Source organism: Myotis myotis, unplaced genomic scaffold (assembly GCF_014108235.1).
Source record: "Myotis myotis isolate mMyoMyo1 unplaced genomic scaffold, mMyoMyo1.p scaffold_m19_p_5, whole genome shotgun sequence".
In the NCBI taxonomy this organism is placed as follows: Eukaryota; Metazoa; Chordata; class Mammalia; order Chiroptera; family Vespertilionidae; genus Myotis; species Myotis myotis.
The window spans coordinates 25538081-25564970 of NW_023416357.1; the positions used below are offsets into that span (position 1 = coordinate 25538081).

The 26890-nt window shown below is 42.5% G+C and overlaps 1 protein-coding gene across 9 annotated transcripts in view; it reads right to left on the reverse strand.

Moving 5' to 3' along the window:
* Positions 1-22109, reverse strand: part of ADCY2 (adenylate cyclase 2) — a 283437-nt gene extending 261328 nt beyond the window's left edge. For 4 of the 9 annotated variants that reach the window (XM_036309127.1, XM_036309128.1, XM_036309125.1 and 1 more), the window contains exons 1-2: positions 21524-22107; positions 3016-3213 (exon numbers count right to left, since the gene is read on the reverse strand). In XM_036309127.1, coding sequence (XP_036165020.1) covers positions 3016-3213; positions 21524-21754 — 429 coding nt within the window. In that variant the 5' untranslated portion in view covers positions 21755-22107. Of the gene's footprint in view, positions 1-3015; positions 3214-21523 lie in introns of all 9 variants that reach the window. The other 5 variants (XM_036309130.1, XM_036309126.1, XM_036309124.1 and 2 more) reach the window with 4 other exon arrangements.
* Positions 22110-26890: the final 4781 nt, after the last annotated feature.

Sequence of the window (26890 nt, forward strand, 5' to 3'; positions counted from 1 at the left end):
AATATGGAGATGACAAAATAAAGTCATCCAGTAGGGAGACACTGAGTGAGCAGCCATGGGTGCCTTCTATTGTAGTCTACTCTCATAGGTGCAGAGACACGACAGTGAAAAGAATATCACTGCCCAGGAGTTTATATTCTTGCAGAGGATACAGTCAACAGAAAAAAAGAGAGAATATGATTTGAGGTGCTATAAATCCTTGTCGGTGCTATGGGAAACTGGAGTAGGCTGAGGTGTTGCCCAATGGGGTGGCATCTAAAGGTCGGGAAATGCTGCTCTGAGACAGGGACCCATGAGGTCAATGAAGATAACACAGGAGCCACGCTGCATGGGGAAGAAGAGCATTCCAGACAGATGGAGTTCCTTATCCTGACAAACTGATTCTATTAAACTACTAATCATAGAGCAAACATTTTATTTCCTGTGAAATTATGGATGTTCTAATTATGTTGACAACAGGTCTGATGCCACTTGCACTATGCTAATCCATTCTATATCAGCAATCCTGGCTAATACATGTAGACAACACAATGCCTGCAAATAGAGTGAATTCAGGATTTGAAAGGGAGAAAATGTTAATTATCTGGAGATGATGATACTGTCTATATAAATAAACTGAGACCCTCAGACAAATGAACAGAGCTAATAATAAGAGTCCAACATAACAGATCAACATAAAAAGCAGCAGTACCCTTATGCAAAGATATTAAACAAAAAAGGGAATAATAAAAAAATGCCTTTAGTAAAACCACCCAAAAAATATAGGTATCTAAGAACAAGTATAAGGAACATTACTACTGATTTCATGAAGTAAAAAAGTCTCAGAAGGACATAAAAGAAACCCAGAATTACTGGAGAGACATGCCATGTCATTCGATGGAAGGACTAGATACAAAATTATAAAGAACATATCTCTGGATGTTTTTCGTAGTGTCCTTTTATTATTTCCTAGTTGTTAAATATCTTTCAGAGCAAAAAATAGGAAATGCCATATAATTTAAATCCAGATCTTGGTGGAGTTTGCACTGAACATGACAAGCTGATTCTGAAATTCATATAGAAAGTAAGCTAAGAAAAGTCTAAAGAATAGGAAAACAGAAGAACATGGAGGGGCTAATTGCTCTTCCAGAAAGCAGGCTTCTTACAAAGTAACTAGAGGCCTGATGCACAAAGATTCATGCAAGAATAGGCCTTCCTTCCCCTGGCTGCCAGCACCGGCTTCCTTCTGGCACCTGGGACCCGGGCCTTCGCTCTGGCTGCCACCTCCCGCCTTTGCTCTAGGCCCAAGCTGCCTCCCGCCTTCACTCTGGGTCTGAGCCGCCTCCCGCCCGCTCCAGCCGGCTCTGTGGCCACTGCCCAGAGGCTGGCCCTCAGCAGCCAGCTGGGGCTTGTGGGAAGCTTGGCTTCCTTCATTGCTGGGGTGACGAGGGACGCCAAGCATCCCGCCCAGTCCAGCGGGCTCCGTGGGTCCAGCCGACGCCGCCATCTGTGTGGCGAAGGGTGCCACCATCTTTGTTGTGGAGTGATGGTTAATTTGCATATTACCCTTTTATTAGTATAGATAGCCTTAAACCAAAGTAGCATTGGTTTGAGGAGAGACCAGTGGGTCCATGCCACAGGCCAGCAAATCAAGGCTCTTAATCCGTCTCCTTCTTCTGTTCTGTGTGTGCCAGTGTGAAGGTGGGAGGGACCATGGACCATGTGTACCACTTAAGGCAGGAGGGGAGGCCAGAGAACAAGGTACATGATGAAGAGAGGCAGCACTGAGGCAGGGAAGGCACTGGCCTGGGCATGAAAGTGGGTGCCCATCCCTCCAAAGGTGAGAGTGATAAGGAGACTGACCCCTAAAGCCTCTTCAGGGAACTGCAGGAGAGGAAAGATGCAAGCACGGACTCTTGTGTCCACTAGGACAGTGTTCTTTAGAACCAGAGACACCAACCTGAGTTCACTTACTCCAGTCCTCACCCTTTGCAGAAGAGACTGAGGCCCAAACATGGTGTTGAATTAGCTGAGATCATGGGATAACAGAACCCATTGGAAACCTCATCCTGGGCTCTCTCCATCCAAAGCACACCATGATGCTCTTTCCCTCACCCTGGCACTTGAACCCTTTAGTCTGTTCCCATGTTGAGTCTCCCTTTTCTTTTGGTCTCTACAGCAATTCTCGCTCACTGGTTCTCTGCTCCCACAAATGATTCTCCCTCTATCCATTCCTGGCTCCTATTTCTCTCCTACCCCAACTCTTGAGTCCCCACCAAGTCTGTGATAACCCTGTTGGTGCTCAATTCACTCTCTCTAGGGTGGCTACAGAACCCCATGGCTTCAATGACAAGCTTGAAGCTAATAACTTGTACATCCATCTCTGCAGCCCGGACTTGTCTGTGCTCTGGACCATACACCATCTAATTTAGAAGTCAGCAGGATTCCCCCAGGTGGCAGCCCATTAGTCAGAATACACTCTCCTAAAGACAAAACATCCTCCAGTGGAGCCATTTTCTAAGCCGAGAGCATCACTAGGTTCAACACAAAGAACCGCGAGTTTCCCAACAGGTAAGGAAGCAACCTTATTGATATGATGTGTTCATGTTGATACAAAATCAGTATCACAGAAGTCTGTCTGTAAGAACAAAGGTCCAGTGATTGAGAAATAGTTCAAGGGCAACTACTAGTGTTCGAGAATTAGAGGCACAAGGTAAGGCTCCCACCGCAGAGGGATCCTGGAAAAACAGGAAACTCAGAGAAGCAGGAGAAGATGGTGTGAGGTATAAACCCAGACTTGGCCATCTACAACCAGCGACAAGTGAGACCCAGGCCCGTGCCCTGGCTGCCAGCAGGTCTGATGACTTAAAATGGGCATCGAATGACTTCAGGCATGAGGTCACCATGAAGAGAATTACTTCAAAAGACTTTCTTCTAAAGGTCTCTTATTTGCAGTCCAGGGCCAAATTTACAGAATTAAGTATGTCACCAATCAGAGCACATAAAGAAAATGTAAAAGCCATTTTAACACCTTACCTGGTCCCAGGGAGAGACGGTGCCTCCGAAACACATGAACAGGTAGGCCATGGCCACAAGACAGATCCAGATGACCACAGAGAAGAGGCGGAGCAGCTTCTTAAACACAGACTCGATGCAGGCGAGGATGAATATCGCAAAGAAAATTGCCAGGGCAGTGGGAACTGTTATTAAAAACGCCACATGGTCTTCCACTTCCTAACAGGAAGAAAAATATTGCAAGGTACACTTTAGTAAAACTGTGGAAGCGATGATTTATGTTATCAAAATCTCATCAACATTCATCAGTGTCAAAATATATTGGGTTTTAAAAATTATTTCAGAAGTAGAACAGTTTGAACTTTTAAAAATGTAATTTTCCTCTTAAATAAGCCATGTTTTTCTATAGAAATATCCCAGTATTCAATATTTAAAGTATGCAAAAGAACTATGTAATCAAAAATAAAATTTCCCTGAAAATGGAGAAATGAATTTTATTAAGAAGTGAATGCAAGAATACATAATCCCCGGATAGCCGAAACTGGTTTGGCTCAGTTGATAGAGCATCGGCCTGCGGACTGAAAGGTCCCAGGTTCGATTCCGGTCAAGGGCATGTACCTGGGTTGCAGGCATATCCCCAGTAGGAGATGTGCAGGAGGCAGCTGATCGATGTTTCTCTCTCATCGATGTTTCTAACTCTCTATCTCTCTCCCTTCCTCTCTGTAAAAAATCAATAAAATATATTTTTAAAAAAATCCCCAGATAAAATAAGACAACCAACTTGACTGCCTGCATTACAGGATATAAGAAATGGCCTGACCATAGAAAATGAAGGTTTGCAAAGGATTTGAAATCTTTTATTTTTAAAAATCTAAAAATGATCTCAGTCTCTAAAATGATGAGCTCTTATTTTAATGCATGGTGATTAATGTTTCAACAGGATCATAGGTTAATAGAATAGGGACAGAAAGTGCTAAATATAGAAGATGAGAGAGCGGGAAATACTTTGAAGACTGTGCTATTTTGCTGGTTTCCTTCCCCACCTCTCTTGGGCTCTAGTAGCAAAAAGAAAATGGGCATTTATTAATAGCCTCTTACTAATTCATGATTTTAGAGTCCACATTTGCTCAATAATCCTCATTTTCTATACATCTCTTTCTAGCTCCTTCCCAAGGCACACTATTTCAATTCTACACAATTCAACACAATGCAAGAGACAGCATGTTTCCTTTGATTATGCAAGCAAGGGTGTAGGCCTTAGCTTCTGCAAACCACCATGCTGGAACTTGCTAGGAAAAGTGTGTACTCTGGAGAGAACACAGTTCAAGATCTTAAATCCTCATCCAACATGTTTAGTTACCAAAACACCCAAAGGAGTTTCAATTAAAAAAAAACAAAAAACACCCTATGGCTGGGGCCCTAAGAACTTCCATTGAGGTTTTAGAATTTTTAAAGTTAAAGTAAAAGCTGAGACTTATGGAGCAACTCCTTGAGCCTAGTGAGCCCCTCCCGTTTTCTGGTTGCTCCCAGGTTCACTCCTCCCATGAAGCTTCACATTAGGTATGGCCCCATCCAGATATCAAGCCATTAACCACAGAGCAGATCAGCCAATTAACCACACAAGTCCAGAGTCCAGATAGACATGGAGGAGGAAGAAAGGCACCCTTGATGACTTTATTTCCCTTTCTTTCTCACAATTATATATGCGTCAAGTGATACCCGGGAACTTGGCAAGTATAACAACCATAGGAAATACGAATAGATAGATTTTTGTGCTAAGCACTCTTACATAGAGTAGCCTCTTTAATAACTACAACAACCCTATGATGGGGCACTGGTGTTAGCAATACTCTACAGGAGGAAAACCAAGGCACCAAGAATGGAAATGAGTTGCCATGGGCTGAGCAAACAGATGGGGGACAGAGAACCAGAGCTCAGGACAGGGATCTGGCTGGGGGTCTGTGCCAGCCACCACCGCAGTACTCTGCCCTCTAGCTTTGCAGAGATGATGAGCCACACCAAGTGGAGCCAGCCCTAGCGGGGCCAAAAGAATGTATGTTTCCAGAACTGGCAGGAGACAAGGGGATTAAATGTGATGTTCTTATTCTCTCCCCCATTGCTATTTTTGTCCATGATTAAGTGTCTAAGTTGTACTCCTCCCCTCAGACACATGTTACAACCATTGCAAAAGGGTATCAGATATACACCAGGCTGCCAGAGCTCCCCTGCACTCAGACACGGTGAACCAATGTAAGCATGGACATGACAGCATGCCCTCTGGGGATATCAAATTTGAGATTATGATCGCTACACACATGGAGCTCTGAAAACCTGTTTTATTTTAAACCTCCCAAAATGAGCTTAACTGAGCTATGGGCAGAAAGCTAACTGGGGAATAGCCAGGACAGCTGTTTTCCCAGTACGACTTTTCACTTACTTCATTAACCCAGTAGGGGAGAAACCATCGTGGATTTTATTGCCTCTTATTTCTCCAGAAAGACTGAAAATGGTACAAAAATATGCATAACTGTAAAGTGAAAATTAGTAGGCAAAGGAACTGAAAGATTGTGATAGAGTCCTCCCAGGAAGTGGAGGACATACCTATAGGAGGCACTTTCCCTGCACTTCTCTTAAAAGATCTGTGAACACGACAAAGACCCAATGGCCTACTACATTGGGTACAGTATAGGGCAGGGGTGGGCAACCCCTGGCACGGGTGCCAAACATGGCACGCCAGTAACTTTTGCTGGCATGCGAAACCCTCTCTTACAATCTTCCATTTACAATTTTTTTTCTTAATATCGACTTTTTTATTTTTCAGATAAATTCAGTGTAGGTGCATTTTAGATAAATAATTTTACATAACAAGTTATCTTAAAGACCACAGACATGGATTGACGAGAGAGGGGAAGAGCGATTTCTATGCCTCTGCCTTAACTCTCCCTGCCTTCCTAGATCCGACCAGTGTTTTGGTTTCATCCACATAACGCTTGTGAATCTTTGTTCTCAGTGATGAATTTTGTTAAGTCTCATAATAGGAGTAGCCTGACAGATGAAAGTAGTAGCATATCTCTGAAGGTCACAAAATATAAACCTGATGTAAATTCTCTGTCATTAGTGATGCAGCAGCAAAAGTCCCACTGATAATATCAAACAGAGTCATAAAGTTTTCTGTCGGACTATCAGTGTACATGTATACATTAAAAAGTAAATGTATTTTTCATCATCATATACTGTGTTTTTGTCACTCGAATGAATTTTATTATTTCTTCAAGGTTCTTTACATACATACACCTTAAGAGATATCAAGTAGGAGTAACATGTTCTCAAAAAATTAGGGTTGGCACGCAGAAGAATTCTGAGTCAGAGATTTTGCTGTTTTTGGCACGCACTCACAAAAAGGTTGCCCACCCCTGGTATAGGGCAATATAGGGTAAGGCTTGATATTGTGCTGGCTTGAACCATGGCAGTCTTTGCCTCACTTTTTTTTTTAATGTCAGGGTCTTCATCACTGAGAAGACCTCTGTTAGACACAATGTACTCGGTGCGTAGGTCCCAAAATCTTTTCAAAGACCCATAAAAGTACCTAGATTTCTTGAAAAATTAAAACGTCCAAGCTTTTAGGGTCAACGGTTACATACATCTTCATGCTAACACATTTGTAAACTATAATTGTGAATATATTTTTAGGGAGGCAGGAGCATAGGAAAGCCTCTGAGTCACAATGCCATCCTAGGGGCTCACCAGATGCCTGGCATCACAAGGTGAATCCCACACCCCAGAGGACGGCCTTCCTTCAGCTTCAGTGTCCCCCACCTAGGTAGGTGATAGGATTGTGAGATGGCCAACAGCTTCAGATGGTCAGCAGCTGCTCATGAGGCTGTGGCCCTAACCACCATAAACCCTGAGCCCACAGAGAGACAAGGGCTCTTCTAGAAATAGAACAGCCATCAATTTATTCTTCATTTGCCTTTGAACTCTAACTCTGAGCAAGTTTTAATATAGACTTCTCCACAAAATAGAATCTTTTATAAGAGTGTCAAGGAGAGTATTCATTAAAAAATGTATAAGCTTATAAACTACATTCTTTCCTAGTCTCACTGTTGGCATCATGCATTTTTCTTAAGGCTAAATAAATTGAATAAAGGAATGCCCTCAGACCTTGAATGACACGGCCCTCCTCCCTCTCTTATTCCATTCCCTGTGGACTGAAAGGTGGATGAAGCCACAAGGCACACCCCGTGGCTGGTTTCTTCTGGAGTAGTTGAGTTTTCAAAATTCAGAATACAAAGCAAACAGAGTTACTTAAAATAAAACGAACTAAAACATTCAAAACATTGTCAATCTAAATAAATATGTTTATGTACCCTAATCCCTTCTCCTTTTATTCAAAAACTAAATGAAATGTGCTAAATTGCTTTTATTAGTACTAAAATGCCTTTAAAATATGCCTTTAAAAAGATAAAAAAATTACCATATAACACAAACTGAATGAAATGTATTAAAATGCCTTTAAAAGGGAGATGTCAAGTATAAACTCCTGTAATGATAATAGGTTCCTATTACTCTCTTTGATCATTTTATCCTTTCTTTTTCAATGCATTTTCTGTTACTTTTGGGTGGCTTCTAATTGCTAGGCCTATTAAATACCCATTGCTTTTATTTATTATGTGACAGCCTCTTTGTTTCTTAGAGGCTTTTTCATGGATCAAGGGATTATCTGTATTTTCATTCTTTTCCATGTGCATTTTTTGCTTTTTGTTAAACAGAACTATTTTTCATTTAGATAGTAAAGAGCACTGTAATGTAAAACACTGCTTTTCTATAAAAAGATATTTAGTGAAGTGCTTTGAAGTCCCAAGATTGCGGGTAGCAACCCATTACTTACTGCTGTGTCTCAGGGAGAGCTCTGGGCCTCTAGCCTACGTTTTCACGTGAACAGCAGTATGAACATTGCATCGCTAGATTCAACTCAATCCCTATCAAAAACCAATAGCATTTTTCATAGAACTAGAACAAATAACCCCAAAAGATTTTAGAAACACAAAGACCAAGAATAGCCGCAACAATCTTGAGGAAGGACAAAGTTGGAGGCCTCACACTATCTGATATTAAACTATACTATAAGGCTATAGTAATTAAAACAGACACATAGATCAATGGAACAAAATAGAGAGCCCAGCCCACTAGTGTTGCTCAATGGTTGAGTGTCCGCCCATGAATAAGGAGATCACCGGTTTAATTCCTGGTCCGGGTTTCAGACTCAATCCCCAGTAGGAGGCATGCCAGAGACAGGTGATTGATGTTTCTCTCTCATCAGTGTTTCTATCTCTGTATTCCTTTCCCTTCCTCTCTCTCTAAAATCAATAAAAAATATTAACAAAAAGAGAGCCCAGAAATAAACCTACACTTATGTGGACAATTATTATATGACAAAGGAGGCAAGAATATACAATGGAGGAAAGATAGTCTATTTCATAAACTGCATTGAGAATATTGGATAGATAGATGCAAAAGAGTGAAAATAAACCTGCTTACACCATATACAAGAATAAACTCAAAATGAATTAAAGATTTAAATGTAAGACTCAAAACCATAAACCTCCTAGAAGAAAATATAGGCAGTAAACTCTAACACTTCTCTTAGAAATACTTTTTTCTGATATATCTCCTCAGGCAAGGGAAACAAAAGAAAAAATAAAGAATGGAATGACATCAAACTAAAAGTTTTTGCACAACAAAGAAAACCATCAACAAAATGAAAAGACTACCTACTGAATGGGAGAACATATTTGCCAATGAGACATCTGATAAGGGGTTAATATGCAAAATGTATAAAGAACAGCATAAAACTGAACACCAAAAACCAAACAATCCAATTAAAAAATGGGAGAGGACCTGAATAGACACTTCTCCAAAGAGGACATACAGGTGGCCAACGGACATATGAAAAGATGCTCAATATCAGAGAAAGGCAAATTAAAACCACAATGAGATATCACCTCATGCTTGTTAAAATGGCTATCACTAATAAATCCACAAGAAGTGTTGATGAGGATCTGAAAAAAAAGGGAACCCTCCTACACTGTTGGTAGGAATGCAGATTGGTGCTGCCACTCTCAAAAACAGTATAAAGAATCCTCAAAAAATTAAAAACAGAAGTACCTGTACTCCAGCAATTCCACTTCTGTGTATATATCTGAAGAAACCCAAAATACTATTTCAAAATGATATATGCACTCCTATTATGTTCTTTGCAGCATTATTTATAATTAGAGGTCCGGTGCATGGAAATTCGTGCACTGGGAGTGGGGTATCCCTCAGTCCAGCCTGACACCTCTCACAGTCCAAGAGCCCTCATGGGATGTCCTACTGATGGCTTAGGCTCGCTCCCCACAGGAGCTCCCTAAGCTGCAGTCTGGCCTCCCTCTGTGGAAGGCGACCACATTACTGATCAAGGGAAGGCTACACCCCTATCACACTTCTGCTGCTGCCACTGCCAGCCACTGCAGCTGCCTGAGCCTTGGCCCTCGCAGCCACCATGGCTTATATGAGCCTCGGGCCGGCCCTCGCAGCAGCAGCTGCCATCTGCTATCTGCCATACGCAACTTGCCTGAGCCTCAGACAGCCGCTGCGGCTTTGTCTAGAAGGACGTCTGGAAGATGTCCACCCAAATTAGCATATTACCCTTTTATTAGTGTAGATAATCAAGCTATAGAAACAATCCAAGTGCCCATCAATAGACAAGTGAATAAAAAAGCTGTGATACATATATACAACAAAATATTACTGAGCCAAAGAAAAAGAATAAAATCTTATCATTTGCAACAGCATGGATGGACTGACAGGGTATTATGCTAAGTGAAATAAGACAGACAGAAAGACAAATACCATATGGTTTCACTTATATGTGGAATCTAAAGAACAAAATTAATGAACAAACAAAATTAAAACAAACCCACAGATACAGAAAACAAGACTGATAGTTCCCAGAGGGGCGGGGGTTTGGAGGACTGAGTGAAAAATGTGAGTAGATTAAGAAATACAAATTGGTAGTTACAAAATAGTCACGGTGAGGTAAAGTACAGCATGGGGAATATAGTTAGTTATATTGTAATAACTATGTATGGTGCCAGGTGGGTACTGCAAATACTGGGGGGATCATTTTTAAAATTATATAATTGTTTGGCCACTATGCTGTACACCTGAAATGAATATAAAATAATATTGAATGTCAACTGTAATTGAAAAATAAAATTTCTCAAAAAGAAATCTTCTCTAAAAGAACTTTTAAGAAATTTAAGTAATTCTAAAAAGACCATGTGGTATGAAAGATGAAAGTGAACAAATATAGTGGTAAACACTTTGGTACAGCCAAACACACACTGTCTATCTGAAAGAATAATAATAAGTGTCTAATTTCTAAGCTTAAAAAAACAAAATTAAAATATTTAACAATAACAATAATAAATCAGGAAAATAAAAATACAGATAAAGTGTTTCAAAGTCATTTAATGAACTAGGTGTCAAAAGTGACCAACTTTTAATTTTTGTTATGATAAAATTTCAAGGGTGACCACCAAAAGAATACAAATGAAATATATAAATCCCAAATGATCAGAGAAAAAAAAATGAGAGAGAGAAAGAAGTAAACAAAATCAAGCCAAACAAAACAGCAATAAAAGAGTAAGGAGAAGAAAGAATTGGGACAAATAGATATCAAAGAAGTAAAATGGTACAAACAAATGCAAATTTATCAATTATCACAATGAAATAAGTAGTTTGAACTTGCCAATTAAAAGGCAGATTCCTTTTTAAAATATATATATATATTATTTTTCTTTATTGATTAAGGTATTACATATGTATCCTTATCTCCCTATTGCCCCTCCACCCCCCCCCCAACTCAATGCCCTCACCCCCCTGGTGTCTGTGTCCATTGGTTAGGCTTATATGCATGCATACAAGTCCTTTGGTTGATCTTTCCCCCTTACCCCCACCCTCCCCCACCTTCCCCTACCTTCCAAACCTGGATTATAAAACAAAGCCCAACTATGTGCTATTTAGAACAGAAAGAATTAAGCAAAAAGACACATGCCCTGCTGGCATGGCTCAATGGTTGAGCGTCAACCTATGAACCTGGAGGTCATGGTTGATTCCCAGACATGCATGCCCAGGTTGCAGGCTCCATTCCCAGTGCAGGGTAGGCAGAAGGTAGCTAGCTGATCAATGACTGTATCTCATCCTTGTGTTTCTATCTCTCTATCCCTTTCCCTTCCTCTCTGAAATCAATAAAAATATTTTTTAAAAAGACACAGAAAGATTGAAAATAAAAAGATCAAAATATGCTAGTTTAATATCTTACAAAATATGCATTAAAGAAAAATAAAATTAAGGATAAAGTAAAATAATAAAATGCTCAATTCCTGGGCAATTATAACAATTTTAAACATCTAAAAACCCAATAAAACAGCCTCAAAATGTATAAATCTAAAATGTATATAACAAGAGGGAGAGTAAACTAATGTACCAAGAATAGAAGAGTTCAACATCTCCATCCAACTATTGATAGGTTGAGAAAACAAAACAAAGCAAATAATGCAAAAGATTTAAATGTCGCAATTTAGCAAGCTTGTCCCAATTGACAAATACAAAATTCCAAGCTAATCTAAGGAAAAACAATATTCATCTCAAGTGCACAAGGAATATTTTTAATATGTACCAAGAATTTTCCAAGAAGAGATATCATAGAGACCCATGTTCATGGATCATGGTGATTTTAAATTAGAAGTTTATATAACAAATGCATAAATCAAAATTGCCACTTATTTGTTGGATAAAAAGAGCAACTCTAACTTTTGGATTGAAAAGTAAATCATTACATAAATTTGAAAAATATAATTAAAACAATACCTATCAACACTTGTCATGTACTTGAAGAAAAAATGGATCTTGGAGGGAAACTGGTGATTTTTAGAGTTGAGTTGAATTATCTATGCTCAATTTGGTTTTGGTTGGAGTTACATTTCTCAGAAGCCCTTTCTCTGTATGGCTCTTAGAGTTGAACAGATGAGGAATTTGTGTGGTTCTCACCTAAGGTCTTCACAGTCCGATATGGGCAAGCACAGATCTCCAGGCAGGCTCCAGCTGGCCCTCACTCGCCCCTGCCCCATATCCTGCTCTTCTACCCAAATGCTGCCACTGGTGAACAGAGGCCCAGCGGACTCTTGATGGCAGAAGCTCAGAAGTAATAGCTGCACAGAAGCACAGATTCTCAAAGCCCTTTCTATTGAGCCCCATTTGAGTGCCTGGCCATGACTGTCTTCACAGATTGCTCTCACTTTTTCACTCAAACCAGCACTTTGTGAAGACTTGTTAGTGATTCTGCAAATAATTATTCTCCATTTGAGAAACAGTAGCTGGCTTGTTACTAAACCCCAGAAGGGACTGAATATTGACCATGGATACCAAGTCCCTAGGCCATCTGAGATGTCAGTCCTTAACAGAATGTTGTGTAGCCCTCTAGGCAATAAAGCTGGGTATAAACAGAGGCATCTCATACACAAGTGGAGGTGGAATGAAAGTATTAGGGCTCAGATAGGTCTGAAGGCACAAGTAAATCAAATGAGCACATTATACGTAGTCTGTACTCCTGCTACACTGTCTCCTCTTTCTAAACTTGCACCTAGTCCTTGTAGAAAATTGCCTAGGCCTGAGGAAATAAAAATCCAGCTCTGGATTACAGCTGGTTCTGCAGAACACACTAGGGCCACCTTCAAGGAGGCAATTAAAGCACCATAACTCAGAGCCCCTTACATGTGTCATCTGGAGAACCAGCAACCATCCCTAGCAAGCTGATTACAATTGACTTCTTCCATGATGGAAGGTACAACACTTGGTTCTCACTTGAATTGAACTTTCCTGTCCACAATGCTTCTGTCCAAACCACCATGGGAATTCACTGGTCTTACCCTTTTCTGCATCATCCTAAAGCAGCTTCCTTGATTGAAGGCAGGAATGACCTTCTGAAGACTCAGTTACAAGGCCTGCCTGTGGACAACACCCGGTGGAACTGGGAGAATGACCTCCAGGATGCAGTAGAGGCTCTAGAACAGCAACCAATGCATGTCACTGTCCTCCCACAGCCCACGCTCATGGATAGAAAAACAATATAAAGTATAAATTCTCAGCAATGAATCAATATATTCAATATAGATACTATTAAGATCCCAATAGAGTTGTCTCATATGGAGATTGACATAGGTGATTGCAAAGTTTATATGGAAGAATAAAAGAATAATCAAAAAACATTTAAAGGAGTTGCATGTTATTTGCCCTGATTAATATAAATACTTATCATAAAGCTTTAGTAATTATAATCTGTGTGTTTGTGTGCGCAAGTGTGCAGTTTTACCAAGGGGAAAAAAAAAAAACAAGACAAAACTTGAGCCATGAAACAGAATAGATAGTCCATAAAAAACCATTGATATGTGGGAATTTGGTGTGGAAAAAGGAATAACTAAAATGGATCAATAAAAATTCATTCTCCACAAAGAAAAAATATGGAAATTGATCTTGATCACAATCTCACACCACATATATATCGGACATATGTGATATGTATTTATATGATATATGTGTGTGATAAAATGAACAAAAAAAGAGAATAATAAACAGCAAGTGTGATATGAAGCTGACTTCTGAGGGTGGGCAGGGGAATGGGATAGGAGCAGCGTGTAGACAGAAATACATTACTGGAAGTACTCTAGGCTGGACTGGTCTCATGAGTGTTTATTTCAGCATGAATATATATATGAGCCAGATAGAGATGAATGAGGATTTGCTCAAGAATAAAAAATTAACCACATTAATCAAATGATAACTTCCATTCTGTTTACCTAAAAGTCCAATTCCAAAGATCAGATGTTACGTATGTTTGAACTAACTGCAAGTCAATGATAGGAAAGAATTAGACATTAGATCTGCCATATGTTTGAACTCTATTAACATTTCTTTATTATCTCTTTCATTTGCATTCACCTGATCTCTTTGGTCTCTTAATATTAAACATCAATAGCTTTTTATTGGTCCTAGTAATAAACTAGCCTAAAATGTTGTGTTCCTTATAATGTTTATGGGTCACTAGTAGCTTTAAATCTTAATTATTTTGCCCTCTATTTTTATATAACTGTACAAAATAATACAGGACATTTAAAACACACATACAATCCTGGCTAGGCAGCTCAGTTGGTTGGAGCATAGACTTAATATGCCAAGGTTGTCAGTTCAATTCCCAGTCAGGGTACATGCAAGAATCAATTAATGAATGCATAAATAAATGGAACACCAAATCTCTCTCTTTCTCTCTCTCTCTCTCTCTCTCTCTCTCTCTCTCTCTCTCTCTCTCTCTCTCTCTCTCTCTTTCTCACTCACTCTCTAAATAAATAAATAAAATAAAACACACACATACTAATACTTCATTGGTCTTTGGGGATAAGCACATAGGAATGGAAGCCAGCATCTTTGATCTCTGGCTGGCCCTAGCTCTAATATCTCAACTTCACTGTGTCTGGTAGACAATAAAGGATGTTGGTAGAAATAGGTAGAGGTACTAATTCGAATATCATGCAGTCAGGGGTCCGCTTACAATAGTGTTGGTGCACTATCTTCTGTAGGACAGTGACCCTAGAGACTTGACTTATTTATAGTCTCTTTCAGACAACAATAACCATCTTGAGAAATCTCAGGAACTTCAATGACCTAAAAACAAGTTATTATACTTTATATTTGATGTTTCAAATGCAATAAATTGTTCATATAACATATTGAATTGTGCTAATCATTGAAGATTCCCATTTCAATAACCAAGTCTTTTTAAGTGACTTGGTTTGACTCTAAGATAAAATTGGCCATATGTATCCCTCATAGTCATGGCCCAGGTCTGCATTCTCTTTCTCTCTTGTATTGGCATCATCATTCATTCTAGGACCCTGAGCAAAGTCAGAAAACTGGTTGGCAAAGCTGCTCCCAGTGGTTTTTCAGGCTGAGACTCCTATTACTGTGTCCATCACTCTGTCACCCAAATCTGACTCCTGGGAATGAAAGTGTAAACCCAAGTAAAACAAAGGAAAAAAATTAATTATTTGTAACATTGCCAGCAACAGTTGGACTAATGAAGGCTTCATTCGAATCTCTCCTCAGATCCCTTCCTTGTGATTTTTATTATGTCCTTATACAAAGAGGGCATTGAAGCAACATCAGTGAAGTTTTAATTTGGTCAAATGGACCAAACACATGAGCTAATTCAACAACCCTTTCTCTCCCCACAAATGCACCTGGTGGTACAAACCAGAACTGCTAGGTATGTGTCACTTCTCTAGTTTGACACTGAGGAATCACACGGTAAATATCTTATATAACATCAAAATTAACAAAATTGAAAAATATGAACATCCATATGAATGTCAACTTGGCAAGAATTTTACTCCTGCAGAATGTTAAATTATGTCAAAATGTGACTTTTAATTAAACAATCTATGCTTCTGTCTCTTTTTTAAAAAAACTCAGTTATATGCACAACATATATCATATAAATAGAAACACATCCCCTGTGCTTTCATACCCAGGTTTAAAAATCCTAGAACCCAATTAGTTTTCAATGAGAAATACAGCTACAGGAGACCTTGACAGGAAAACCCCCAAGGTCCAAATATAAGAAGAATAACCTACATTTTGGGGGTACAGTAGGTGTCCATCACTGTGCTAAGTGCTTCCATGATCTATCTCAATTCCCAACAGCGCTCCCTGATCCTAGTGATCTTACTCATTTTATTTCACAGGTGAAGCAGCTGAGGCTAGGGCAGATACATTAATATGTCAGGAACACACATTAAGTGGCAAAATTGAGACTTGGATCCAGATCTATCAGCAAAGTTTTGCGCTCTTAATCAGTAGGCCACACGCTGGAAAAGACAGCTGCTGGGGAAAACATACCTACACCATAAATTACAAGTGTTAATTAAGCACCTGTGAAATGGTTAGTGCTGTGTTAAATATGGGGAGTGCTACACTTCTTCCCTTAAGAACTAACAATTAGTTGAGGAGACGAGACGGATTTACAAAACTACCCTGCACGTCAGATGACAGTAATGTAGTGGTTGATTCCATATAGTTCATAAGCTTTGCAGATGTCAGAGGCAGAAACCAATGCAGACAGGGTGCTCATCCAAGGCTGCACTGTGTCAGCTCTAGAACTTGATCTTGTGCCCATGCCAATATCAAGTTCTAGAAAGGATGAGTGTAGCAGTAGGTTGGATACAAATACCTGGCTTTGGCCAACAGTTACTGTCAAACATACCAATTTGTACAACCAGAAACACCTTTAACGGAGCAATAGATCAGCTCTAACTGTGCTGTTATCTCTTAAATAGAATGTTTGATTTAAAAATATCAGTGAGTTGCACAAACAGTTCAATTGAAATGGATTTTACATGCCGCAGTCTTTATGCCAGGGACTGCTCAGACAATAGAGGCAAAGCCACAAACGGATACTCTGCTTAATGGGGAAGACACTGGGAACATTCAGCAAAATGAAAACAAATGATGCCCCACCTCAGTGAGTTCATTGTGAGGAAGCATCTCTACCCAGATTTTTTTAACAATCAAGAGAATAAAATGGACAATGACTCCCTTACACAGAATGAAGGTTGAGGATGTCCACATCATTATGAAATTTCAACAAGAAAACTGATTTTGTGCCAGGGCCAGAGATGGGCATTCTAGACCTGCCGTGAGCTCTAGAAAAGTTCACCCAGGAAAAGTCAAACGTGCTACACCCGGTGCCATCATCACTGGTGCCATCACTGCCACCGCCATGGCATGACCATGAAGAAATGAGCTCACTTCTTTTGGTCTCAGTTTCCTCATCTGTAGAGTGAGAGCCACTCTAGCCCTAACACTGTGTGGCTATGTGTTCTTCCATAGCAATAGGGAAAATGCAGATACAGAAGACCCACTAAGATCAATAGTTCCCGGGGGCATATTCTGTGTCAGACATTACTCTAAGTGCCTCACATGTACTAATTTGGACCATCACATTAGAAGACAGGTATCATTGCATTTACAAACAAGACAACTGGGGCATACAGAGCTTAAACAATTTCTCCAAGATCACAGAAAGGGACAAAGCCAAAATGCCACGCAGATAGATGCTCTTAACCATTACAGTTTCTGCCTCTGTTAAATGAAGAAAGCAAGGTACTTTAATTATGCACTTTAATATCCACAGGATGCTTCCAAAGTTCTTTCTTGCTAGCCCTCTAAATTGCAATCACCTTTCTGCAGAAAATTACAGTTTTCTTTTTCTTTTGTTTATACCACAAGTTAAAGTAAAAATAAAAACTAATGAATTACTGGTTGTAAATTACAAATACCTGTCAACTAAGATTTTCCTGAATGTATATAAATGCTCAAAAAGAGGTATCTTTAGCTACCTCTGCTCCAATCCCTAAGAACAGGCACTATTGCCTTCATCCCCAGAATTATGGGACTAGAGAAAGTATGCATAGACTCTCCTGCTCCTTAGGAGATAACAGGCATATTTACCTGCCTTCTCCAGTGTTCCACCTCCCAAAAAAGGGCTGAAGGATTGACTTCTTCCCATTGGCATCCTTCAACTGAAGCTACTGAAATGTTGTCTGCAATAATAAAGCCAAGTTCATCCTACAGTGATTGGGTTGGTTGGTTGGTAGGTTTGGGAAGAATTATGATTCTTTCTCTATGTATAGACAAAAGAAACACTGATTTATCAGCCTCTAGAAAAACACCAGATACTGGAAATTTTATTTGTAATAAAAAGTACTTATGGTTATCATTGTAAAGATTTTACACTAAATCACAGTAAAAGCGAAGAAAGCAGATCATTTCTCAGTGAAAATCATTATTTATTCAAAGTACATACATATTTCATAAAAGTATACTAGTATACCCATATGGCTTTCAGCATCATACCAAAAAACACCCAGAAATCTATTATATTGCGGTATCTGGCCTCTTAAAACTTATGGGAATAAAATTTTTCCTTTCTAGTTGAAATATTGACTATTTCTAGTTACAAATTTTAGCCAAAACAAACCTGGCTAGAGCCAGCTGGTATTGTGACAAACAAACAAATAAAAAAATTAAACCTTTCCTAACAATGACTGGCAAATTTTGAGAAAAGCTACCTGACTCGGGACATAATAAAAGAGGGAGGATTTACTTCTGAGAAAGGATTTTCTTACATTTCATAATAAGAACCAGCCATAGAAAATAAAGTGACATCATAAGACTTAGACTACTTAAGGTTTGGTCATATTAATTCCCAGTTTTCCAAGGCTAGGGGCAAAGTTTATTTTGCTCATCATATCCAGTACTACCATTAAAAATTTCCATGATAAGCAATGGAAAATATTCTCATGTTATTAAACAGAATATTAAAATTCTAGACATGCTATCATGGGTTCTATTAACTTTGTTTCATGTCTAGATAATTCTTAACAAATATGGAGTTAAACCTACTTAATAGCTTTTTATGTGGCAAATAATTAAGCAAGATGGTGAAGTTTCAATTCAGAACTTATTTTTACAGTATAATAAAAATACTTTGAGGATTAACTTTATGATGCAGAATCATGGATTGACCATAGATTGAATTTAAGTGAAACTAGGTTCTGAATAATGTCAGAGAAATACAAAATCAAGGCAATGCCTACTTTTTCCTTTTTAGTAGATATTTCCAACCGCTTTGTACAAAGGCAATTAAATATAGCAAAAAAAAATCACTGTGTACTGGAATGATGCTAAGATCATTTTGCAATCCAAATGTTCTCAGATCTATGGATGTGCATCAAGAATACTGCCAGATTTTTCTACTACAAGAACTGATGGAAATCAAAATCAGGCAGATTCATGGGAAAGAAGGAATCTATCCAAGATTTCAGGCAGCAAAAATAGATCTGCTGAACTCCTGAATTACATCACAGCCTAGCTATTCTAGTACAGTGCTGGAAGGTGGACACCTGGGCCAGCCCCAAGCAGCTGTTTCGATCTCCTGAATAGATCTCTCAGAAGCCAGGCTCTGATCAGCCTGCAAAAGTTAACTCAACCCTATCCATGCAAACACTGCTCTATGTTAACACCGTCCCATCTTCCAATGGTCCTATCCCAACCATCTTTGACTATCTGGATGGAGAACATATTTTTGGAAAGAGAAACTGCTGTTTATGACATCACTAAAAGCAAAAGAGAAATAAACTGTTAGGAGCTCAGAACTATCCCAGTCCCTCCTGAGGTCCAGTTTCAGAAGATGTGCGCATTCCTCCAGGGTTTCCCACTTTCCCCTTGGCCTGCAGCCCGAGTTCCCACCTGAAGTTAGCCTTCCCACCACCCTCTCAAAATCTGGAATGTTTCTGTGCAGTTTGTCACCTCGAAGGATTTACACAGTAGTCAGACCATGGACCAGGTACAGCAAAAGAATGGGATCCATCTGGACGTCCGCCTGGGCTACAGCCATGCCATGGGAAGTGCCCATTTTGTGCTGAAAATGATTTAGCTGAATGGCAGGAAAGTGTGAAAATAATTGATTGATTAAGGAAAAGTAAAATCGCCTGTGTAAACTTTGCAAAAGGAGACCACTCAAGCATTTGCACCACTTGAAACTGAACATGACGGAATTGTGTAAAGAACCACAAATACAAAGATCAAGAGGTCAGAGAAGGGTGCTTTCAGCTCGACTCCACCAAATCTCTGACTGACCCATTCAGGAACATCTATACGAAGGAGGTCAAATAAATTAGAGATCTATGTCATAGCAAAAACAAACAAACAGACAGACAAAAAAATGTCGGGTGTGTAGGGGAAGTATGAACTCCCCAGTTGTCTTTAAATATATTAACGGTGCTATAAATAGGCCATCACCTGCTCCTCCTTTTCCACTTGGAAGAGAACAAGCCAGAACAGGTTTGCCTTACAGCTTCAACAGAATCACCAGCAGCTATGTCCTGGCAAAACAGATTTCCAGAGGAAATCTGACGTGTTTTCTTCCCTGAAAGTTCTGGAACAAAAAGGAGATGCTTTTAGAAATGCTGGCTGCCAATGAGGGTGTCTCTCTCCGAGTCCTTTTTGGCCCTAAAAGTGGTGAAGAGAGATAATGGTGCCACTCCAGGGAGCACTGGAGGCTGTGCTGGTTATAAGGCTGTGAGACCTGCTTGAACCCACACCCAGGACGCAGGATCAAAGGGCGCTCCCTGCTCTCTGCTTTACCCATAAGTACTAGCCAGTTGTGATATGTGGCATCATGATCTCTCCTACACTCTGTTTTTAATTTTGACCTCCCTGGATTTCAGCAGAAGACAGCACCCCTTCACCAGTGTGTAGGGGGAAAAAGAAAACTCTAATTTGAAAGAACCCTATGATGGCAAGTTTTCCAGTGCATAACGTTTGAGCACCATCTGGCTCAGGATATCAGAAGCAAACTGCCAAGTACCAAAGACAGCTATTTTGCACACTGGGTGAAACATGCACAAACATCTACTTCTTTGCTCAGTGGACACAAATGTGGTGCATATTTATAGCCTAAGCTATATACTGTATGTATATATATAAACACTTGGTGAAGACATCCCCAGATCAACCACTGCCCCCAAAATATCTCTCTGGGTAATCGATGCCTAGCACAAACATATTGAAGGAGGTGCAAAAGTTTGAACCACACAAACAGAAGGATCAGTGACAGGAAGTTTACTGCCATCTACAGATTTTCCCTCGCTGCTCAAGGGAATGAGCCAAGGCTTTCTGCTTGAAAAAGACAAATTGGCGAAATTGACATCAGCCGTTGGGCCGCATGGTGCTCCTCGTAATGAAATCCACGTTAACAAGCGCTAGTGCACACAGTTAACTACCTAAGGCTCTAGAAATGGGAACGCAGCTCGCCTGATACTTACAGGCTCAGAGGATGCAGAGTCACAACCGGTCAACACCCCATCCCTTTCTGTCTAGGGGACTAAATACATACAGTTTTAAAGGCAAAGATGTACGATAATGTATTTAAAAACAAAACACTTTCCTCCTTATTAACCACTTTCTCAAGGCAGGCTTTTTACAAAGTTAAGTGACACCAATTCAAACTGAAACAGCAGCTCTGGAGGCAGGCAGTGGCCCCGGAAGCGGGCTGATTCCGAGAGGGACGCATCGGAGCGGGGGTGGCAGGCAGCAGCCCCGGCGCGGAGTGCAGCGGAGTTTGCCTGCGGGTTCGCGGGGAGGGGAAACGCACGCGCCCGCGGTCCACCCGGGGAACACCCTGGCAACTTTATTTTGGGCAGAACCGTCCAAGGAAACTTTTTCTCGTGCCCGCAGCCCTAGCCAGAGCCAGGCCGGCCGCGGGCAGGCAGGAGGGGCAGGGAGCTGAGAGGGAAGGGCGGCTGGGCGGGCTGGGTCCCTCTCCTCTCGGGACCAGGAATGCGCGGGGCAGGTCCCGGGGGAAGCCACTCACCAGCTGGAGCGCGAAGAAGACGGCGAGCAGGGCGACACAGGCGCCCATGACGATGAGCAGCAGGAAGACGATGAGCGGGTGCTGCTGGCTCATGCAGTAGTAGGACTCATACAGCCAGTCCCGGGACCGCTGCAGCCCGTCGCCGTCGCCGCCGCCGCCCGCGGCCGCCGCCGCCACCGCCTCGGCGCGGTCCCGCAGGTAGCGGCGGCGCCGCATCGCCTCCTGCCACATCGGGGCGGCTCGCGGGGCGCCGGCCGAGCGAGCCCGGCCCGGGCTGCGCCGCCCGCTCGCCCGCCGCCGCCCGCTGCCCGCTCCTGCGCCGCCTTGGCCGCGCCGCCGCCCGCGCCCCGAGCTGCGCGCCGGAGCCTCGGCGCGGGCGGAGCTCGGCGCCCCGCGTTGGGCGCTGGCGTGCGGGCGAGGGCCGGGTGGTGGCCTTGGGGGCAGCTCCCGACGCCGCCGCTGCCGCCACCGCGCGGGAGGGAGCGGGTGCGACCGGGGGCCCTCGGCCCGCCTCTCCTCACCCCGCGCGGCGCAGCCTGGCCTCCGCGCACCGCCCCCCGACGGCCGGGCAGTGTGTAGGGGAGGCCGGGGGCTGGCGGAGGGGAGGAGTGCGGGGAGGGGGAGGAGGAGGTTGGCACCGGCCGCGCCCCACCCGGGTGTCCCCTCCTTCCGCCCTCCCACACTCAGCCACAGCGCGGTCCACCTCCTTTCCGCTACCTCAGGGCTCAGCCTAGGGGTTCCCTCTCCCTGCCCCCACCCCACTCCCCACTGCGCTCAGAGCACTGCGGGGGCGCCTGGCCTCCTCTCCACTAGCTCCCAGCGCCACGGGGCGGGGTGTTCCCACCCGCCGGTGTCCCCAGCCTCTCGGCGGGCTGCGGGGGTGGAGAGGTGCTCCCAATCTTCCCCGCCATCAGGGAGGAGACCCATCCTAGAGTAGCCCCTACTCAGAGGAGCGCGGCGACTCCTCCTTTTCACTATCTGGGGGCACGGAAGAGGGTTCTACTACCCTGCCCCCCGTCCTCCTAGTGGGTAGGAGTTTCCCACCCACCTCTTCTGTCTCAACACTGTGGGGTGGGCTTCCCGCGCTGCCACAGAGGGCAGGGGGACTTATCTGCGGGGAAGGAAAGGGGCTGGGGCCCTAGGAGTCCTAGGAGAACAGCCCCCAAATGCGCCATGGGGAGGTGAGGCGGCGGTGAGGGAGCGAAGGACCTTGCCGCGTCCTGGGGAGGCAGCCACACTCGCGTCCTGCACTTTTCAGCTAAAGCCACACTTTGGAGGTGCCGGGTGGGCTAGGGTTTTCTGTATCGGAGGCATAGGGGGAGCTCTCTGGCCGCCACGGTCCGTGGAACCCCTTCGGACCGGCGGGAACGGCTCGGAGCGTGGCTGGGGGATTCGCCCAGTCCACACCACCTGGAGCGACTGGACCTGCCGTGGGGAGGGGCAGCATCCCCTCTGCACACTCCTGGGATAGAGATCACTGGCCCCGAGCGCGGGGTGACAGGGGATCTCATCGCTGCTCTTCCGAAGGAGCCCATCCTTCTGGAGGATGGACGTTTCATACTCAGTCTTGTCTGACCTGAAGACCCGCCAATCTCGCCTCCTCCCAAAGCCTAAGGAATGCAAGGCACAGCGCGACCCTCCCCTTTCCTGCCACCGACAAACAACCCAGGGGGAGTTCCTAGGCACCTGTGGTCGCCCCCTGCAGACCCCCAGCGCTCAGGACTCTGAGTGCTAGCACACCTACTGCCACCTGTTCCAGAGCTGCCCGGTGGCCGCCCAGGTTGTCCTGTCTTTCTCCGAGCAGGGATATCTGATCTGGGTAGCTGTGTGCCCGTGGCCAGTACCCAGGCCACTCGGGGAGAGGGAACTGCGAGCCTTCCAGGGAGGTATTTTTAGCAGCAGTTAATGTCTGTTCTGCCCGAGGGTTATGACCAGAGAAAGGCACACCCGTGGAGGTGAGGGAGAGTAGGGCGGAAACAGAAGAGGGCTGTGCTCAGGAGCGTGCCATGGTCCTGCCCCACCTGGTCCAAGACCTTCCCTCCTGCCCAAGACCTGAGAGGAGAAATGGGGGGAGGAAATGGGTGGCAGAAGGTCCTCCCAATGCCTCCCACAGCCCATGTTCCCACTCCCCACCCAGTCCTAGTGGTAGAATGAAACTAATCTGTTGGGTTGCCTGAAGCTCCCGGACAACCCTTGCTTGCCTTTCCTTTTACACCATTCCAGACTATCAACTGTAACCAGGAAATCTAATCTCAGCTTTTCCTGCTGGTCTAAACTCACCCACTGGGCTCAATTCTTTCTTTTGGGCCAGGGGATTCTAGGAGTTTGGTGCTTCTGAGAGCAAGCTGCAAAGACAAATCACACTTAGAAACTTCCAGAACCTACTCTCACCTAAGAAAACACAGTTGAGTGGGAAGTTGGCCATACTTTCTTTAGTGTGGATTCTCTTTATTTCTTCAGCTCTGCCCAAAGTCTTCCTGGGTTTGGTAAACTAACATTAATTTTAGACTGAAATAAAGAATATAAAGAAACCACTTATTTGAGGAAATAGAGCTCCAATTCAGGAGGCTCAGATTCAGGCAACAACCTAAATTGTGTTTCCCCAGACAAAGGGGAAGCTGGCTTCTGCTGGCCCAGGTTTCCAATGATCCAAATCTGTACTTCTGATTGGTCTGACTCTCACAGTCCTGACTGGTCAGCATTATATTTGGTTGTTATGGGACAGTTCTCATTGGGCAGGCAGGTCGTAGTCCATTGGTCCAAAGAGGAAACCAGAAAGCTCTTTACTAGTATAATAGTTTTCAGTGAGGGAAAATGAGCAGGGCATGGTGCAGAAGTCAGGAATTCAGTCTGAAGTTCTTTCCTGGAATGTGGGAGAAGACCCTGTCAGCAAATGGCTGCTACTTTTATTATTCATAACATTTGGGTCCTGAGCAGACTATCTGGATAAATTCCTTCTCCTGGCGCATAACAAATGAATCTTTCTTCTTGGAGTCCATAGTTTGGGCAGAACTAAACATTTCCAGTCCTTTCCTGTTGGAACAACATACTTCTTCTCTCCAATTCTTGCTGCTTCTTCATCCCTTGTATTGATAAATGTCTGCTTTCTCCTAGTCAAGAAGGAAGAAAAAGTAAATAATCTGTAATTTAGGTGCCTGGAAAAAAGAAATGAAAGACTTGTGAGGGAAAAGTAAAGTTTTAATTAATTATTTGCTCTTTTGTTCTAGTGGGGAAGTTGGGTATTTTTAACAACCAGTATCTATACCATATGTATATGCACCACATATTAAAGGGGTTGTTGTAAGACTTTCAGGGAATTTTGTAAATGCAGGGACAACCTGCATTTAATTATAATTAGAGAGACTCTGAACAGAGATAATTTAACCCTATGACCTTTTTATCACCTATTCTTTCATTAGTTCATTCAACAAATATTTATTTTTTACTGTCATGTGCCAGATGTTGAGGGGGAAAAAAGTACCTATCCTGGGACCCTCGTAGGAATTTCCAATGTACCACTTTGAAAAAGAATCCTACAAAAAAACAAAACAAAAATCAACATTCATTCCTATCTTCCTCCAACAATGTAAATCTCACCATCATAGGAAAAAAGTTCATGGAAGGGATATAATATAAAAATCAAGGATATGTCAGGCTTCCCTAAGGTTTTGTTGGTTGTTGGTTTTAGCTTTAGTGCTTATTTTTATAGGGACCTCTATTGTTACATTATGTTTAATACAAAATAAAATGTGAATCAGCACCATCATTACAATTATTCTATCAGTGTGTTTTAACTAACTGTATCAAGTATGCCTTTTTAAAATACCAAAAAAGTTTCTATATGAAAGAAAAAAGTAATAACCCAGAAGCAGCATGAGGTAGAATGAAAATAATGTCCTTTGGTACAAAGCCAGGAGTGTGAAATGCAGACCCCTGCAACTAAAGGGGGCCCCAAGGTGCCATCTACTTCATTTCCATGTCTTTGGGGTAGCAGGGATGTATGCCAATGGTGAGACATGAAGGGTTTCCCGTAAATGTATTCCATATCAACTTATTAGTGACAAAATGCACAAAGACACCAACTGTGGAAGCTCTAACTGGGCCTAAGGGAGAGAGAGAGAGAAAAAAAAAAAAAAAGCATTGGGAAGAAGACTTCATTTTTTCCCTGCAACACTAGAGGGCAGCCCTTCATCCTGGGAACCCAGCAGGCAGGCAGGTATATATACATGGGTGTGTGACTTGTGCTGTTGCACAGGGCTCCACACTTGGTTTCAGGGTCTGCCGTCACCATCCAGAAACTCCTGATAATTTTTTACCAAGAAGTCACACATTTTCATTTTGCCCTGGGCCCTGCAAATTAGAGAGCCGATCCTGCCAGTTGGTGACACTAAACAGTCCTCCCATCTCTGCCTGCATTCAGAACCTCTGGGATGCAGGCTTGAGGACAAGCAGGCAGGGACCCTCCCAATCTGGTCATCTTTCACATACACTGGGTCACACATGAAGGATGATAAATCCGATACGCGATTATGTTGCAAAACAGGTTTTTGAATCAGTGTTTTGCGCTTAAAAGGACTCATCTTCTAGTTTCTATTCCAAATCCAGCTAGGTTAGCTCAGTCAATAAGGGAGCTGTTATGCTCCTCCCAATGTCACAGTGCTTTGATTAAATAAAGGCAGGAGGGCAAACTGTGCCAAGGACAGACGCGGACATGTGCCAACCCCAAGCGTATTGTAAGGGCTGAGCACAGAGTATTTCCCTGTGTATTCGTTTTCCTCTCTGGCAAATACATCACCGAAATTTATATAATAAAGTATGAACAGTATGTCAACAGATTCATTATCACCATGAAATATGTCTTGTGTACCCAGATAACATTTACATTTTTATTGTACCAGACTCTGTGGATACAGAAACCACACAACCATAGTCAGCTTATGGCTCCAAAAAGTCTCATTAACTCTTTGAGCTCACTAAGGAGCTCTTTTGCAGTTCAGTTTTTAGAACATCAAAAAAAAAAAAAAAGTGGCTGAATGTAACATTAACCTCTTCATTTTCTTTCCCATCCAGTGTGGGATGATCTCGATGTGTCTTTGAAAGAGCCTACTTGCTTGACTGATTTGATAAATTATTTCTCAGGTGGCAAAATTGGAATAAATATTTCACAGAATCATCTTTCAGATCTAAGTTCAGGTGACTTATTGGGATATAGAGTCCTGAATATGTGAGAAGATGGTACAAGTGTTTTGGATCCCCACTGCCATTCCAAAGCTTGTAACTAGTACTTTTTTCAAAATCCACTGAGACACTGGAATTCCTTCTATGAGCACTGGGAGGAGGGAGGAGACGTTAATGACTCATCAGTCT